The 17,769-nt window shown below is 37.8% G+C and overlaps 2 protein-coding genes across 4 annotated transcripts in view; one reads left to right on the plus strand and one right to left on the minus strand.

The window, feature by feature from the left end:
- Positions 1-17,769, minus strand: part of RTF2 (replication termination factor 2) — a 52,518-nt gene that overhangs the window by 18,556 nt on the left and 16,193 nt on the right. The gene's annotated exons all lie outside the window — the stretch shown is intronic.
- On the plus strand, positions 5,218-16,998 carry LOC311529814 (beta-1,3-galactosyl-O-glycosyl-glycoprotein beta-1,6-N-acetylglucosaminyltransferase 7-like). 2 transcript variants are annotated; one of them, XM_084646046.1, is made up of 5 exons: positions 5,218-5,469; positions 9,246-9,304; positions 10,072-11,106; positions 11,610-11,705; positions 12,775-16,998. In XM_084646046.1, exons 3-5 carry the CDS (start codon positions 10,131-10,133, stop codon positions 12,999-13,001), a joined length of 1,299 nt encoding a protein of 432 aa, XP_084502172.1. In that variant the 5' UTR covers positions 5,218-5,469; positions 9,246-9,304; positions 10,072-10,130; the 3' UTR covers positions 13,002-16,998. The 2 variants fall into 2 exon arrangements, with proteins under 2 accessions (XP_084502172.1, XP_084502173.1); XM_084646047.1 differs by lacking the exon at positions 9,246-9,304.

The raw sequence follows: 17,769 nt of genomic DNA on the forward strand, positions 1-17,769 counted from the left end.
GGGCACATATCGGTTGGAAGTGACAAAGGAAGAGAAAGTCCTGGGTGTATTGGTTGATCACAGGATGATTATGAACGACCAATGTGATATGGCTACAAAAACGGCTAATGCAGTCCTGGGATGCATCAGGCAAAGTATTTCCAGTAGAGATAGGGAAGTGTTAGAACCATTATACAAAACACCAGTGAGAACTCACCTAGGATACTGTGTGCAATTCAGGTTTCCCATTTTTAAGAAAGATAAATTCAAACTGGAACAGATGTAGAGAAGGGCTACTACTACTAGGATAATCTGAGGGAGTGGAAAACCTACCTTATTAGAGGAGACTCAAAGAGTATGGCTTGTTTAGCCTAGCCAAAAGAAGGCCGAGGGGAGATCTGATTGCTCTCTATAAATACATCAGAGGGATAAATACCAGGAAGGGAGAGGAGTTACTAAAGTTAAGCACCAATGTGGACACAAGAACAAATGGACACAAATTGACCATCAACAAGTTTAGGCTTGAAATTAGGTGAAGGTTTCTAATTATCAGAGGTGTGAAGTTCTGGAACAGCCTTCTAAAGGGCGCAGTGGAGGTAAAAAAAAAAATCTAACTGGTTTCAAGACTGAACTTGATAAGTTTATGGATGGTATGAGGAGACTGCCTATAATGGCATATAGCTGAGCTGTTACTGCTAGTAGCAAATATCTCCAACGGCTGGTAATGGGACACTAGATGGGGAGGGCTCTTAGTTACTTCAGAGAATTCTTTTCCAGTTTCTGGCTGGTGGGTCTTGCCCACATGCTCAGGGTCCAACTGATCGCTATATTTGGGGTCTGAAGGAATTTTCCTCTGGGTCACACTGGCAGAGACCCTTAGGGTTTTTCGCCTTCCTCTGCAGCATGAGGCTTGGGTTGCAGATTTAAATGGTGAATTCTCTGTAACTTGAAGTCTTTAAATCATAATTTGAGGATTTCAGTAACACAGCCAAAAGTTAGAGGTCTATTATGGGAGTGGGTGGGTGAGGTTCTGTGGCCTGCAATGTGGGGGGTCAGATTAGATGATCATGATGATCCCTTCTGATTTTGAAGTTTCTGAGTTTCTTTGATTGTGCAAAACGTCTATTGACAATCAGGTTTCCTGTTAAAGGTGTTGTCTCAGAACAATAGAAGGCATGCCTTTATATAATCTATCTAGATGATGATGAAACTGAAACTGCCTACAACACTACTGAACACGTTTACCGACTGACTTTGCCTCTCTTTTCTCGTTAAAACATCTTGCAGAGAAGACGAATCAGAGAAAAATTGAAGGAAATTCCCATGGATAAAAACACAGCCAAATCAATTCTGATCGTATGATTCAAGTTGTAACTGCTGAAAGGTAGGACACTGAATACAAGCAGGAAATAGGCACGAGAATGAGCAATGTTACAGTTCAGTTGCTCACAATTTGTGTTCCTTTTCTGTAAGTACTCTAATTATAAAATGTGTCTAAATTTCTTTAGTCAAACTATATATTTGAAGTTACCTAATCTAAGATGGTTACATTAAACAATTATTTCAACTGTGCGAGCAATAGGCATCCAAAAGCCTTCAGAATCTGACTTTACAGATATGTAGATAGATACACATACACACGCTTTACTACAAAAATGGTAATTTCAGATTCTGAAGGTCTAATACCTATACAATTCAAATAATTGTTCAATAGGTACAGAAGATACAACTAGCTACACACACACACACTCTGATTTCAGTAGGTAGCCAGAACTTAAAGTATAAAAAGAATAGCTTTTAGAATAAATGAAAATCTTTTAAAATAAGAATTGAGCTGATTGCATTGATATGAAAAAAATTACATAAGAAAAAAGCCTTTTTAGTACCAATATTTAACAAGTTTTCATTATACTAAAAATCTTCTCTTCCTGCCACATAACAAAAATCAGGGTTTGTACCTCAACTACTTAGACTATATGCTTTTTTAGGTACGAATCACCTTCTTGTTCTGTGTTTGTACAGTGGCTAGCACAGCAGAGTCCTGGTCTAAGACTGGGGCTCCTAAGAGCTATGGTAATAATAATAATAGGTACAAATGTACCTTTTATACCTATTAATAATTTTAGCTTTATACAATATCTTAACTTTAGCAAAGCTTTTAATACAGTCTCCCACAGTATTCTTGCCAGCAAGTTAAGAGAGTATGGATTGGATGAATGGACTAAAAGGTGGATAGAAAGCTGGCGAGATTGTCGGGCTCAACGGGCAGTGATCAATGGCTTGATGTCTACTTGGCAGCCGGTATGAAGTGAAGTGCCCCAGGGGTTGGTCTTGGGGCTGGTTTTGTTCAACATCTTTACCAATGATCTGGATGATGGGATGGATTGCACCCTCAGCAAGTTCGCAGATGACACTACACTGGCGGGAGAGGCAGATATGCTGGAGGGTAGGGATAAGGTCCAGAGTGACCTCGACAAATTGGAGGATTGGGCCAAAATAAATCTGATGATGTTCAGCAAGGATAAATGCAGAGTCCTGCACTTAGGAAGGAAGAATCCCATGCCCTGCTACAGGCTGGGGACCGACTGGCTGAGCAGCAGTTCCGCAGAACAGGACCTGGGGATTACAGTGGATGAGAAGCTGGATATCAGTCAGCAGTGTGCCCTCGTTGCCAAGAAGACCAACGGCATATTGCGCTGTATTAGTAGAAGCATTGCCAGCAGATAGAGGGAAGTGATCATTCCCCTCTATTCGGCACTGGTGAGGCTACAACTGGAGTATTGCATCCAGTTTTGGTGCCCCCACAACAGACAGGATGTGGACAAATTGGAGAGAGTCCAGCGGAGGGCAATTAAAATGATTAGGGAGCTGGGGCACATGATTTACAAGGAGAGGCTGAGGGAACTCCTCAGGGTTATTTAGTCTGCAGAAAAGAAGAATGAGGGGGGATTTGATAGGAGCCTTCAACTACCTGAAGGGGGGTTCCAAAGAGGATGGAGCTAGGCTGTTCTCAATGGAGGCAGATGACAGAACAAGAAGCAATAGTCTCAAGTTGCAGTGGGGGAGGTCTAGGTTGAATATTAGGAAATACTATTTCACTAGGAGGGTGGTGAAGCACTGGAATGGATTACCTAGGGAGGTAGTGGGATCTCCATCCTTAAAGTTTTTTAAGGCCTGGTTTGACAAAGCCCTGTCTGGGATGATTTAGTTGGTGTTGGTCCTGCTTTGGGCAGGGGATTGGACGAGATGACTTCCTGAGGTCTCTTCCAATACTTATATTCTATGATTCTATGAATTCCTTCCCCCAACTTTTGAAGGAGTCAAGAGGAGTGGCACAGTAGTCAATCCTTGCTCACAGACCTTCATGATGTATTTTGTGTTTGTGTGTGGGGGAGAATGAGGGAGAGGAGCAAGAAAACAGCAATTGGGGAAGAGCAGAGGCTTCAGATTTGTCAGAGGCTGATGCAAGAGAGATCCTCAAGAATAGTCTGCGGACAACACCCTTGTAAGAATCCCAGCATCTTCCTCTTCATGGCAGCTGGGAAAAAGTAGGTTGTGTTTCTCACTAAGATATTGTTCTTGGATCTGCCTGGTGGATCCCCATTTCCTCACATTTTTTATTGGCCCCTTTGGCCAGTAAGCTGCTAGCTGATAAGTGCCTGATAAATTTTTCAAGTGCTGCAGTAACCCAAAGTCATGCAGGAGTAGATAGTCACTTTTCCGTACAGGCCCTCAGATGGGTGAAGTGGCCTCCAAATTAATTCTAAGTACAAGCTCTTTGCTGAAAGCTGAAAATATATTTGGATAAGATTAACTTCTTACTGCTGAACAAACTTCTAGGGGGAAACATTTTCTTTGGAGTGGTCTTCTTCACTAGTCAATCCTATGACTAAACAGACCACCCAACAGTGACAACCAGTGGAACACTCCCTCCAAGAATACTGTGCTGACCCAGTCTGCCTGAATGTCGTCTGTATTGTGAGAAAGACAACATGTGTCGTTCTTGCAAAGGAGCCCCCCAGCTCTGCACAGGGTGCACAGCCTTCAATTCTAGGTCAATACAAAACAGTACTTCAAAGACCAGAAGCCTTGGCAAGACTGATTGCCAGAGAGTCTCTCAAGGAGGCTGACATCTGTCATTTATATCATGTACAGGACTAAATACCCCACAAAAGTCTTAACACATAATTCTTCCAAACTGTTCATCAAGGAGGTTGTTCAGCAAAATTAACTGGGTGGCAAAATGATTTTATTTTTTGGGGGGGCAACAAGAGAAACAGTAAAAACAAATGACAGAAACATGATTTAGGATACTATCTGAATTCTGCAGTTCATTTCCATAGGATCCATGAAGCCCTATGCAAATGAAATAGAGAGAAAATATCAACCTTATTTTAGTTATGAAAGGAACGGTCATCCAGCACATAACAATATTCACTGCAGAGATGTGATAATTAACACATTACAGCTTCTAAAACAATAGTGCTATTGGTTATTAAGGGCTCTATGCTGCAACTCTGTATACAGTATGCATCCGATGAAGTAAGCTGTAGCTCACGAAAGCTTATGCTCAAATAAATTGGTTAGTCTCTAAGGTGCCACAAGTACTCCTTTTCTTTCTGTATACAGAGCTTCCTTTGAAGTCAGCAACTTTCATTTTTGGAGTGCCTGCAGCAATTCCTTAAGATATTTCTAGGCCATCTCTGTACTTATTTCTGACCAACAGACTTTTTGTTCAATCAAAGTGACAAAAGTGCAGCTGTAGACCTACTCACACATATTATTTTTAGACGGCAAATACACAAAATATTTCTCATACCCAAAAGCTCCTCAGCCCCTACTGGGCTTATCTATTATCTTTTTACTTATGTAACAAGTGTTACATTTTATAAAAGCAGAAGGGAAATATTTAGATTAGGAGAATGCAAAGAAAGGCAAGTGTCTCTTCTAGGATTTTTGTTTTGTTTTTAAACTTCAAGCTGCTATGGAAATCCAAACACACCCCTCCATTATACTCAGTTGTCTGCTTAAATTGGAAAGTTTCAGCAGACAAAGAGTTAAGAGATGCATAAGGTTTTTTCCACATCATTCACAGTGCTGTGATAGCAACCCAGAGGTTAAAGCCACAGCAATACTATTTATAATCAGCTACAATGTAGTTTCTACAGATCTCAGACTGATTTTTACTTCCTTAAAAGGCTGCGTCAGAGCAATGACAAAACCAAACCAGAGAAGCTCAAGCTTCCTTTCATTCTTACGTTAGAGGACATTGCTGCTTCTGAATATTAAAGGGACTACTGCAGAACAAATATTATGCAGTTAAGTGAACTAACCAGGAAATCATTTCATGTTAATATTTAACTGATTTCACATGACAACATAAGGAACAAAATGAAGGACTTAGCCTGAATTTTCCACGAAGGACAATGGATTACACATGGGATTTCTTTATTAAATTCTGCTGCAAATATCTGGCTTCTCTTGTACAAGGTGAGTTTCCATAAGCAGGGTTTTAAGATTTATTTATTGCTACATCCCTTAAGAGAACTATAAAGAATGCTTTAATTTTGACCAAAGCATTACACTTAGTTTTAAAAGTGTTTTTCAATATATTGTTTGTCTGAAAAATACAGTTCCTGTTATGTATGTTTACGAAGAAAGATTATTATATGTACAAATCAAAGCTTTAAAGCCTTCATAAAATTCAAGATCTTGTAACTGCAATTTAAGGTTTCTAGCAAACAACTCATTTTCTTACAACTGCGTAACCCAGTGTTTTATAGCTTTTGTATTAGCATTTGCATTAAACTGCAGTGCTCAAAAATTTTGTGCAGTAAACAAACGAAGATAACAGCTAATATATTAGTCTTCATAAACCATTTTGATGTTCTAGGCAGTACGGATCCAGTATTCAACTTTTTAGCGTCAAAAGGATTTTAATTTCAAAGAAAGTATTTATTTGGGGTCCAATCTAGCAAAATTTTCATTTACCTCATTTGAGGATAAGTTCCAGAACAGAAGATGTTTCAAAACAATTTATTTAAAAAAAAAAGTCATAAGTAGTAAGGATATAATAAAGCGACATTCACTACTATTACTTTCTTTCAGAATGCAGGCTTAGACTTTAACATTTTCTAGAATTTTATTGCTCACTTCCCTATATAATTCTACCACCATCTGTTGTATAACTCTCTCTCTAATCAGATAAGCTTCATTTCAAAGTTTTTTTTAATATATATATGTACTCAGGTTAAGTGCTTTTTAACCTCTTGCTTTCTTTATAATATTTTCTCTTCTAAAGGCATTTGATTCACTGAATTATGAAGATGTGTGAACTAAAAAGTTTAACTAAACTTTAACTTTAACGAAATACACAAGTGCATATGCAGTAGCTGATTTAGGGATACAGTGATGTGGCATGCTACCAATAGTTCCCCCTCTCCCCCACACACATACAATCCAGAAAAGTTACCACATACAAACCTTGGAATTTTAACATATTAACCAAAATTTTCAATTGAGTGCCTGAATTCAGCACCTAAAATTTATACCAAACAGAGGTGCCAAGCACCCGAAATAATCATTGACTTCAGCACCTCTGAATCAAGACACATAGGTACCGAAGTTTGAAAGTACTGGCCATAACGTAACAAACTACTCTGAGTATCAGGTATATAACCATAATAACTCTTTGCTTATGATGATACTTGTAGATATTTTTGTTTTAGTATATGCAAATTCAAGTTCACCCAGGTACAGAGGGCTTGAGCAAAGGTCCTCCACACACACTGCCCCTTTGAGGGCAGATGGAGGTATGGGCAGAATGGCTTTGCAGGAGGCTCTCCATATTGGCTCAATATATTGCCTGGAAGGTCAGATAGGGGCTACAGGATATTCATATATCCAGTGGCCCAAACTTCCCATTGAGAAGCACAGAAAGAGCAACAGCTGTTTTTCCAGCTTTCAGGCTGGTATAGTGACTGTGGAGGGCTTGTGTTTTAGCCCCATGGCCTCATGATGGGTGACCTGGAATTCTGTATTTCCACAGAAAGCTTGCCTATTCAAGCCTTGTGCAGAAAGGAGGGAATTTCAACCTGACCATAATGCTCTACTTGCCTTTAAATGTAAGCATACTGAAGAAAGTTTGCAGTACCTTCAAAAAAATTAAGTAACAACTGGCACAAGAAAAATGAGATTATAGTGAAAATAAACCACTGACACCATCCCTATAATTTTAAACTAAATACAGTCACCTTCACTAAGGGGACACTGTCAAGTTAAAGACATCTAGGTAGATTGTTAGCAGAGACTTCTGATATTTATATATCCTATGTAAAACTTATGTATATTCTTGTTACTGTTCTCTTGTGTCCTTCCTACTCTCAATCCTTCCATGCATTTTATCTTTCTTAGACTGTAAACTCTGCGGCCTAGGACTTTTTTTGCTCTGTGCAGTACCTAGCACACTAGGTTCCCAATCCTGACTGAGGCCAGTTAGTGCTACAATAAATAAAACAGATTACGAATATTTCCATGAAAAAATGTTAAAGTGGATTTTTCACCATTTGTTTGTTTTTTACATTTGGAATTAAAATATTATGCATATTCCTAAAATGTCTAAGAAATATATACTGGGGAAGGAATCTTCTCTTCTTACATGTTTGTGAAGTGCTGTATATATTTGATACTATACAAAAACCAAAACTCTTTATAATGCTTAGCTACTACAGTGCTAAGCACTATAGAAAAACCCAAGACAAGTCCTAATAATCTCATGCAAAACCCCCTAGAGGATACTATTTATAGGTTTGACTGTTTTAAAGTCAGTTTAAATATAAGTAATAATAAACAGACTATAATTTGATTTCTCAGTAACTTCTCAGTTTTTAAATCTATCCATTAAGAAAAGAATTCTACCTCCTACAGAGATGTTGCATTTCCTAAGCTGGTTCTAAAGCATATAGATAGCAGTCCTATAAAAATGTATATGCTAGTGGATTTTCAATATCGTTTAATAACTTTGCATTTTCTGTCCTTCAATGCAATACTTATGCTGATGTCCAGCACAGTGAATGTCCCATGTGACACATGCCCTAGAGATCCCACCATTCACTGATTCAGAATTACTTCTTTGTTCTTTTTAATAATTCACTCATTATAAAACAGTTTTTCTGGCTCTAAGACAAAGCCAATGCCACCCTACTATAACAAACCCTCCACCCTGTAACCCCTTCTACTGGGTACATAATGTCCATTATACTAACCCATTCTTGGATCTGTTAGTCAGTTGGCAGCAGGCTACACTTCCAGTGCCTGTCACGTTTCATTTCTGCTGTGAAAACACTTGTGTCTATCTTTCAAAGACATTCTTCTCGTCTTGCTTTCTCTACAACATGAAAAGGTTGATGCTGGTGTGAGTGCTGAATTGTTCAGCTTCAAGAGATGTAATGGGCTCACTTAAAATCATGCTTGCATATATATGTTTACAAAGTAAACATATCCCTTATGAGCCACTAAGAAAATATTCTTCTGGGACCTGATTTCCTGATGTTGTTCTTAGGCTTGCGTGTTCAGTGCATACTGAAGAGTACTGCTGACTGACGCACAGTTAGGGCATAAAGCAAAATGGATGAATCTTCCGTCTAGATTCATCGTTCCAGAAAATGGATTAATGTGCTGAAGGGGAAAAATAAGACATTCTTCCAGCTTGAAATCCTGAGCTCTTTAGTAAGGACAATATGATAAATACATTATTTGCCAAAAGTCTAATAAGATTTAAAGATTATATGTTATAGAAGATCTCCAATTTTCGACTTTGATTTGTGTTGAGTTGTGTTATCCTCTGTGTGTAATGCTTTAGAAGCTAGAAAACAACATTACTTTATTTGTCCTTCTATTTGAAAGACATGAGAAACTTTTGTTTTAACAAAAGCATGAATCTTAAGATTGCAAGAGAGCTATGGAAAGATCTAGGTTACTAAACTGCATTGATTTTCTTTGTTCATGAGATTCTAATGAAAAATTCTGATATCAAGTGATGACAGATGCAAAATATGCTATATTTATGTGTGAAATATCAATATTTTGCTACAAGCAGTTAACTTAAATAAAGGTTAAAAAAAGTATTACATAAAGCAGTAGAAAGCATGAATGGTCTTCACAATTACATGTAAAACTTAAAAGTCCTAAAATAATATTTATCAGATGAGATTCAGTGAAATTGACAGTCTTTTCTTTTCTATATATCCTATGCCAAATACTTCAAGGATAAGGATTAATGACTTTGGGAGACTGGACTGCTGTAATGTCATGCTTATGATCTGAGGTATCTGTAAATATATATATATTTTCACATATACAACATGAAATTCTAAACCGTTTTGCTGTAACAGAACTGAATTGACTGATCTATACATATTAGAAAGTAAATTACAGCTGTTGTCTTTTAAGGATAGGTTTAAGCAAGCTTAAAAACAAGAAAATGCATTGTGGTTTTAGGTCTTGTATTCAAAAGCACTAATTTAAAAGACGTTACAGACAAAAAAACAAATGAACCATGGCTCACTTTTTATTATAATGATGGTAACAAACAAACTATAGAGATACCTTTGTGGATCATACTGTGATCTTTGGCTCTTATTTTAGTAGTTTTTCTACAGCTAAAACATATCACAGAGAGAGATATGAAGCTTTAGTATTGTCAAAACATATCTGGTATGTCCTATCTACTCCTGTCAGAGGAGCATCCATTTAATAACAGCTGTAAAAAGAGACTAAAATATTAAATAACTCTTGGGCTGACAGAAGAAAAAACAAAAATACAGCTAATGTAAGTAATAATTGGAATCTATGGAAAATGCAACAGCGGATATGTTCAACTCCTTGTTGTCAATAAGGATGAACACAGGGTGGGGGAAACAAAGTTAAAGTTTATTTTAAAATGTGACACTTATTCCTAACTGCCTTCCCATATTGGTGCTTGTGAAATTTAGCACTTCTATGCAATACTAAGAATACAATTTCTGCATCTACAAATGCACAATTCCTTTAACAGGTTAAAGGAATTAAAACACTATTTTCCCCCCCTTTTAGGTAATTTGAAGTATGTTTAATTGAACTATGGTCAGAAGAAAGTTTCTAGAGAGCAAAAAATGAACCAACTTGATGCAACAAAATCAGGATTTTTAATGTGCATTGGACTCTGTATTTTCATCTTCACTTTTATCTATGTAAGAAACACATTTTCTAAAGAACCAAGTGAACAAAAATCCTTCCCAGATACAGCAGAATGTGGTGTTTATCCAGATGAGCTTTGTTCAGCGCTTTTTGAGGGGAAAAGTGCAGCACCTCAAATTGGAAATTTTTGTCAGATGATTCACCAACCTGAAATGCCTGACTGCATACGGACTCCATGCAATTGCTCTACAGTCTTGAAGACTCTGCATTTTATAACAAGACCACTGTCTGAAGAAGAAGGAAACTTCTCCTTGGCATATATCATCACAATTCATAAGGAGTTAGAAATGTTTGTGAAGCTACTCAGAGCCATTTATCTGCCTCAGAATGTATACTGCATACACATAGATGAAAAGTCACCACGGTATTATAAAATCGCAGTGCAAACACTAGTTAACTGCTTTGAAAACATTTTTATTTCATCAAAAAGAGAAAATGTTGTTTATGCAGGATTTTCAAGATTACAAGCTGATATTAATTGTATGAAGGATTTAGTTAATGCTAAAACTCAATGGAATTATGTTATTAATTTGTGTGGCCAGGATTATCCCATCAAAACGAACAAAGAAATTATACAGTACATCAAAAGTAAATGGAATGATAAAAATATGACTCCTGGGGTGGTCCAACCTCCTCATATGAGACATAGGACGCATCTTAGTTACAAAGAATATGTACATTCAGGAACATCCTACGTGTATCCAACCAAGAATATGAAAGATGATCCTCCACATAACTTAACTATATATTTTGGTACTGCTTACTATGTACTCACCAGAAAGTTTGTGGAGTTTACACTGACTGACGTACGTGCAAAAGATTTGCTTGAATGGTCAAAAGACACATACAGTCCAGATGAGCACTACTGGGTCACACTGAATCGTTTAAATGGTAAGACGCATGTTATTTATACCATGAATTGCCTCCTTGTCCCACATTATTATGACATTTCACCCCAGGAGGGTGATGAGGTTCCCTTTGGAACCCAGTGGGGCCATTGTATATCACCTGCAGAGGTTATTTCCTGCATCCTCAGTGGATGTACTGCAGTGTCCACATCCCTGATGGTTTGGGAAATAAAAGATGGAATCTTGAAGTAAAACAAGTCTCACAAATGGCAGTGCAGACCACTAGTCACTGGGCTAGAAAAATGCAGCTTTTAAGCATGTCCCCTACCCCCCATCTATTAATGACTTGTTCTAATCGAGTAATAAATTGGGCAAACCTATTAGATACTTCCATTTTCTGTTATTTTTAATATCGGTATAATGAAGAAACAATAAGGCAATACTTTTAAAAGACTGCTTCAAAGAATCTAAATTATTTGTGTTACATAGAAAAAAAAAACAAAAACCCACAAAACTCTGTTTGGCTTTGGTTTTTTTTTTTTTTAGATGCTCCAGCTGCTACACCAAATGCACAGTGGGAAGGAAATATACGAGCTATTAAATGGAAAGATCAAGAAGGAGTTGCACATAATGGCTGCAAAGGTAATGTGATAACTGAAAACAGAACTAGGCCCTTTCAAAACATATTGTATTTATGAAATACCACTATCAGATAAATTGATGCACTTGCTCTAATATCCATTGCAGAATAATTCTTATGTTTCATAACTATCCATGAAATGTCTCAGTCATGGATATTTTATTTTTAAAGTATCAAATAAAAGCAACCATACTAAATTACTCTCTTATACCCAGTCCAACTATCTTTCGATGTCTTAGAATACTGCAGACTGTTACAGTACCTATTTAGTAAACTGTTCTTTTAACCCCCAACTAAGAAGATATTTTTATAATTAAGTGAGTTAATGACAGAGTTCCACACATTTTACGTTTCAGTAGCATTAAATCTTAAACTAGTGTTTTTACAAGCCACTGCACACTCACATAATTCCCACCTATTAAATGAGCGTGTATCCAGTGCACTAACCTTAGTAGCTCCAGTCTTAAACAGAAGAACAGATTTACTTGTCATCCATTTGACAAATATGCATGTTGAACGAGTGAGTGTGCATGTGCCCATAAGGTAACTCAGGGTTGGCCCATGTGCAGCCCAGAAAAATAGGCAAAAATGCAGAAATATAGTGATGTCTAAAGAGCAGTTTGACCCTGGTTGAGTATTCAATCACCCACTTTCATTTAAACCTGCAACTGCCATAAACTAAGCATACAGGAAATTTAGGTACAGGATAAAACAAGAAGAATGGATTGTTGTATCCCAGAGGAGAGCATGGAATCAGACCACCAACAGGTCAAGTGAGCAACATGAAGCACTGCAATGTGTCACTGAAGCAGCAAGTCTGAGTACAATGTACACCCCTTTGCCTAAAATCAATAACAGTATGTAGCCCCTTGTTTTCATAAGTAACTAAACAGTAATATTCTTTAGATTTACTTGAACCGTGCTTCATAAGCAGATATATCTATTTGTCCTTTATGTTAGTAGCACCTTAAAGTATTTTAAAAAACATCTAATTCATTATTCCCCATTTGTGTATCTTCTGCATTTCAGTCAGCTGGGAATTGTTAATATATTTACATTTTGTCTTTGCAGGTCATTACATCCGAGATATTTGTGTCTATGGACTGGGAGATTTACAATGGATCATTGAATCACCTAATTTATTTGCCAACAAGTTTGAGCCTACAACATATCCACTTGTTATGGACTGCCTAGAGAGACGCTATAGGCTTAAAGTACTGCAGCAAGCTGAAGTCCCACTAGAAGCCCACTGGCATTTTCAGGAAAGTAACTATTTTAACATGAAGTTGAATGTCTGAGCCTACTGAACATCTAAAATATTGAGGGGAAAGAATGGGAAGAAATTAACAACATGTCTTTTAACAAGTGCAGAGTTCTCTATGTAAATTATATTTAGGGAAGGTGATATTATCAATCCAGCTCCTGTTCTGTTGTTCACCAACTACCATCTCTGGGAACTACAAACTGTAAGAAAGTTCCTAACCGTGTTAAGAAACCCTTAATTACTGAGTAGAGTAGAACCACTATTACTTCAGTACAGACTTCTTTTGAGAAAGTTCTGAAGAATATGGACAAAAAGATCAGAAGACAAATTTTTAATAAGGGAAGAAGTGGCTTTTCCCCCTACACCTGAATAAACTACCATATGATTACATATGAGACTTATCAAAGAGAAGCAGAAAATTCAAGCTACTCCTTAAAATGATTCATTCAATGGGGAAATCATTGTTCTATATGTCCCTGAAGAAAGCACCATTCAAGTTGCTGAAACAGAAAATAAGAAGCACAGACTGAACAAAGACAAAATATTAAGATTTTAAAGTTAAAGTGGTCTCTAACTATATCTAGTAAGTAACTTATTTTGAATCAAGGGAGATGATTATGTACAGTAGTCTTAAAGGGACAGTGTAGGTTGAAAACATTCACGGAGTTGTTTTTTTAACCTAAGAGAGTTACAAGTAACGCCTAAATTTCTAAAACAAAGTCAAGTGTCAAGTGATATGTATACATATACATACACACACGTGCTATTTTCTCAGTTTATTTTGTGTATTTGTCAGCACTTTGTATATAGTCAATTCCACTGTTTTGTTGATGGCCTGTTGCACTTCCTGGCTCATGCACTAGCATGGCAACATCACTTATGCACTGCTCTGGTGGAAGCTTACATGCATATTTTTCACTGGAGGGTATTTATCAGTAGCAGAACTGCTGTTAGTTGAGTTTGGAGCTGGGGGTGCACTCTTTTCCTGAGATCTCTGAATGGAACTGGAAAACAATGGGAGCAGGGACAGGGCAAGAAGGTACAAACAGTACCTGGGGTTTGGGAGCAACTGAAAACTGGGCAACAGGCCCATACTTCCATTCCACAGGGTATGTGCCTGCGGATATATGCAGGCAGCCCAATTCTTTCCAACACCTAAACATAGCTGTAGAGTTCAGAGAATATCTAGCCACATATGGACATGCATACCACCTCCAAATCCATTTGTGGACTAAAGGAAGCACTGTTCTGCATCTGGAAGGTGGTGTCCCCATCCAGACCCTATGAACAACCAACAAACAGAGGCAGTAGCGCAAGGATTCCACATAGTTTTGGGCAAGGACTTGTCTTCACTTCCTGGGACTCCTCTACTGGTTCTGGGGAACAAAGCAGTTCTTCTCTCCTTAAGCCCCTCCTGGCAGGCCTTACCTCAATCCTGCGCTGAAATGACCAGGAGTATGGGGCACAAGTCTGTTTGGGTGTGTTGGTGTTCTCAGGCCAGCCCATTCTCCCTTGAGCAAGAAATCCACATCAGCAGAAGAAAAAAAACAATTCAGACTATGTCACTGATGAAAGGGATCTCTTGGAGAAACTTCCATTTTTTTAGGCCACTTAAAAAAATCCAAGTCATCAGTGTCCCCGGAAAAAAATGTGTGCAGTGGCACCTCAGTCCCATGACCCCAAATACACTCCTACATTACCTAGAAGTGAACTTTGACCTAATAAAATACATACTATTATTTACACATTGCACATCTAGAGACTTCCATCTAGATACTATTTTTTTTCTATGGCTGCCAATGGGTCCTGCTTCTTGAAAATTTTAGAGGCATTCAATAGACCTTTGCTGTGCTCTGCTATTTATTTATGTATGGTATTTAATGGACTTCTGCCATGCTTTGCCAAGCACTTTTAAAATCATCTGATACCACTCTCTGGAGTTCCTTTTTCACTCGTCTCAGTCTCCCCATATTATTTCTCTGGGGAGTTTATAGGGGCTGCCTTAAATTTAACCCATTCTCTAGCATGGTACTAATTTCTTCATATTTAAATTCTGAAACCCTTTTAATGCCATTTCCCTAAATGCTAGCTTATGACCCCCACACTAAGGGGTGTATACATTACATACTCTAGACGAGCGGATCCAAGTTATGGCACTACTATTTTGGGGTTCCCCCAAGGACTCAGTTCAACTCCAGTCTCGTCACTTAGCTTCCTTTGTCAGGCATACAGCAAAGTTGCGCTGAGTTGATCAGACTCAAGTGTCAGGGGTGGATATATGGCACACATCCAAAGTTACCCAGCATACCTCTTCTTTTATTTAAATTTACCCATTTGCACTGCATCATACATTTTGGGGTTGGCTCTGTGACTTTAAAAGAACAAACCCCTATACAGCATGCACTGTCCAAACACTACTGACTTTTTACCTCATTTTATATTCAAGGCTTACCTTATCCATTATGACCTTGTCCATTGTAAATGGTTCCCTGGGTGTCCAGACATTCTGTTTCCAGCTTGATGATCCATTTACCTCCCTAATCCTGTCTCTCAACAAATAAGGCCTCACGCATGTCCAATTACTCATGTCAAGTCAGACCTATACCTGTGAGGTAGCAAAGTATTATTCCCCCCTTTCCATATGCAAAAACTGAGCCACAGAGAGGGTAAGTGACTTACCTAAGGCCACAGTGATTTCCCTTCCTGAGGTTGAGTTTGGAGCTGAGCCATACTATTGAATGGTTTCTTGGCAGCATGGTTTATTTGAGAAGAACTTTAACATAAGCACTGAGCGTCTGTTTCCCTATTTATTTAGCAAATCAAGAAATTCAAACTCTGCCTCCATAATTATCCATGGCATAAAAAAAAGATCAGAATACAACTTAGTTATTTAAAAATACATTGCAGCATAAATCTTATGAATTTCATGGTTTAGAATCACAGGATAAACTAGCAAATGCCTTTTCTCAAGAAAATTCAATAGAAGAGCATTTTTCACTTTGTTTAGACTGATTGAAAACTAGGGATTTTTGTCATGTGCATCAGTCATAACAAAATTAGCTTTGAACCATCTCTTTAAATACCATTATAAAACATTAGGTGTATTTATCTGCTCTGCACAAAGTTTTAGAAAATAAAATGTAATGATCACAATCATTTTGTTATCAGAGCCACTATAAAGGACTCACAGTGCATAGCTTGCAAGTTAACAACCCAATCTGCCATCCTTATTCACAATGAGAAATATCTTTCTCCATAATTAATTAAATTAGTGGTTTACTTGTGTAGCAAGGAATCAATTAACATGTGTATGGATAGCAGAATCTGGCCCTAACAGAATAAAACAGAGAAAAAAGATTTAGTTTACAGCTGACATATGTACATAAAAAAGCCTCGTTAAAATAGTATTAAGGTACGATTTAAGAATGGGCAAGCCAAGAAGTTCAGAGTCAAGCCTGATCCTTCCTTAAATGGCTCTTCTATATTTTATATAGTTTAAATGCAAAATTCTCCATATAAAAAAATTGGGGGGAGGGCAAGAAGTCATCTAATGTCGACACAATGGGGCAGTTTAAAAAAAAACATTTCATCCCTAACTCTCAATTGGCACAATCTCGTTGAAGTAAAAGCCTTAACAGTATTTTAACTGAGTGTTTTCAACCACAATTTTAAAACAAGTCATTAATGTGACTGGGAGCTGAGAACAGCATTAACATATATTTACGGAAATTTATTAAATGCACATTATTGTTTTTTACCAGCAAATTGCTCAGGGTTGTTTTAGTCTCATGTCAATCTGCATTTACTGACTTTTAAAAACTGTTGACTCAATAAACTTCAATCTATCATGTCAATCTGATTATGTACAAGGAAACAGTATGCTGTATAATGTATCAGAGATGCACTGATTCTATGGATGAAAGGCATTTGAAACACTTCTGAAAGTTGTTGCACATGTGCAACAGCTGTGTTTTCAAGAGAAGCATATTTGTGTAGGTTTAAAAGGCATTATTTCAAATAAAGCACTATAGCAAGAGTGTATTCAAATTTGTTGAAAATGAAACATTTTCAAAATAAAATGTTAAAGAAATGCAAAAGATGGCATATAAAACCACCGCCTTCTATTTATTCACATTTACCTTACCACAGCTTATGATAAATGTTATATTTAAAAAGATGCCCCTGGTATCAGAGAGCCTGTTATATATTGCAAGGATAAAAATAGAATCTTAAATATGGTTTTGAAGAACATAATGAAACTTGTATTTCGCTAATTTATCAAATCAATGGAACAGAAGTACATTGTTCAAGGTTCTGCCCACTCTCCCATCCTGTCCAATATACATATTAATCCCCTTGGTCCCTTCAAGTTCAGTCTTTGCTCTGCAGGAATGCTTGAATAATATTGCCAACTGTATGCATTACAGCCTTCCTACTGAGTGCTTGATGAAGTTGTGATTGCCTGCCTGAGGTGGCTCACATCTCCATTTGCTCCTCCCACTTGTTATTCAGAGGGGTATAACCAAGTTAAGAATCTTGATTTCACTTTTGACCATGGCCTGGCCTACGGTTGCCAACTGTTTGATCACAGAAACCTAAACACCCTTGCTCCGTCTCTTCCCTGAGGCTCCCCTCACTCCATCCCCCCAACCCTTAGTCTCTCGTTCTCCCCCACCCTCACTTTCACCGGGCTTGTACAGAGGGTTGGTGTGTGGGAGGGGGTGTGGGCTCTGGGCTGGGAGGTGGGGCCAAGGGGTTTGAAGTGTGGGGGAGGGGCTCTGGGCTGAGCCTGGGGCAGGAGG

The sequence above is a fragment of the Lepidochelys olivacea genome (genome assembly GCF_965140295.1).
Source record: "Lepidochelys olivacea isolate rLepOli2 genome assembly, chromosome: 13".
In the NCBI taxonomy this organism is placed as follows: domain Eukaryota; kingdom Metazoa; phylum Chordata; order Testudines; family Cheloniidae; genus Lepidochelys; species Lepidochelys olivacea.

Excerpts from the sequence above, each read along its gene's own strand:
- LOC311529814 (XM_084646046.1), top strand. The coding sequence starts at position 10,131 with ATGAACCAACTTGATGCAACAAAATCAGGATTTTTAATGTGCATTGGA. Across the intron at positions 11,107-11,609 it reads CACACTGAATCGTTTAAATG|ATGCTCCAGCTGCTACACCA; the intron begins GTAAGACGCATG and ends TTTTTTTTTTAG. Across the intron at positions 11,706-12,774 it reads TGCACATAATGGCTGCAAAG|GTCATTACATCCGAGATATT; the intron begins GTAATGTGATAA and ends TTGTCTTTGCAG.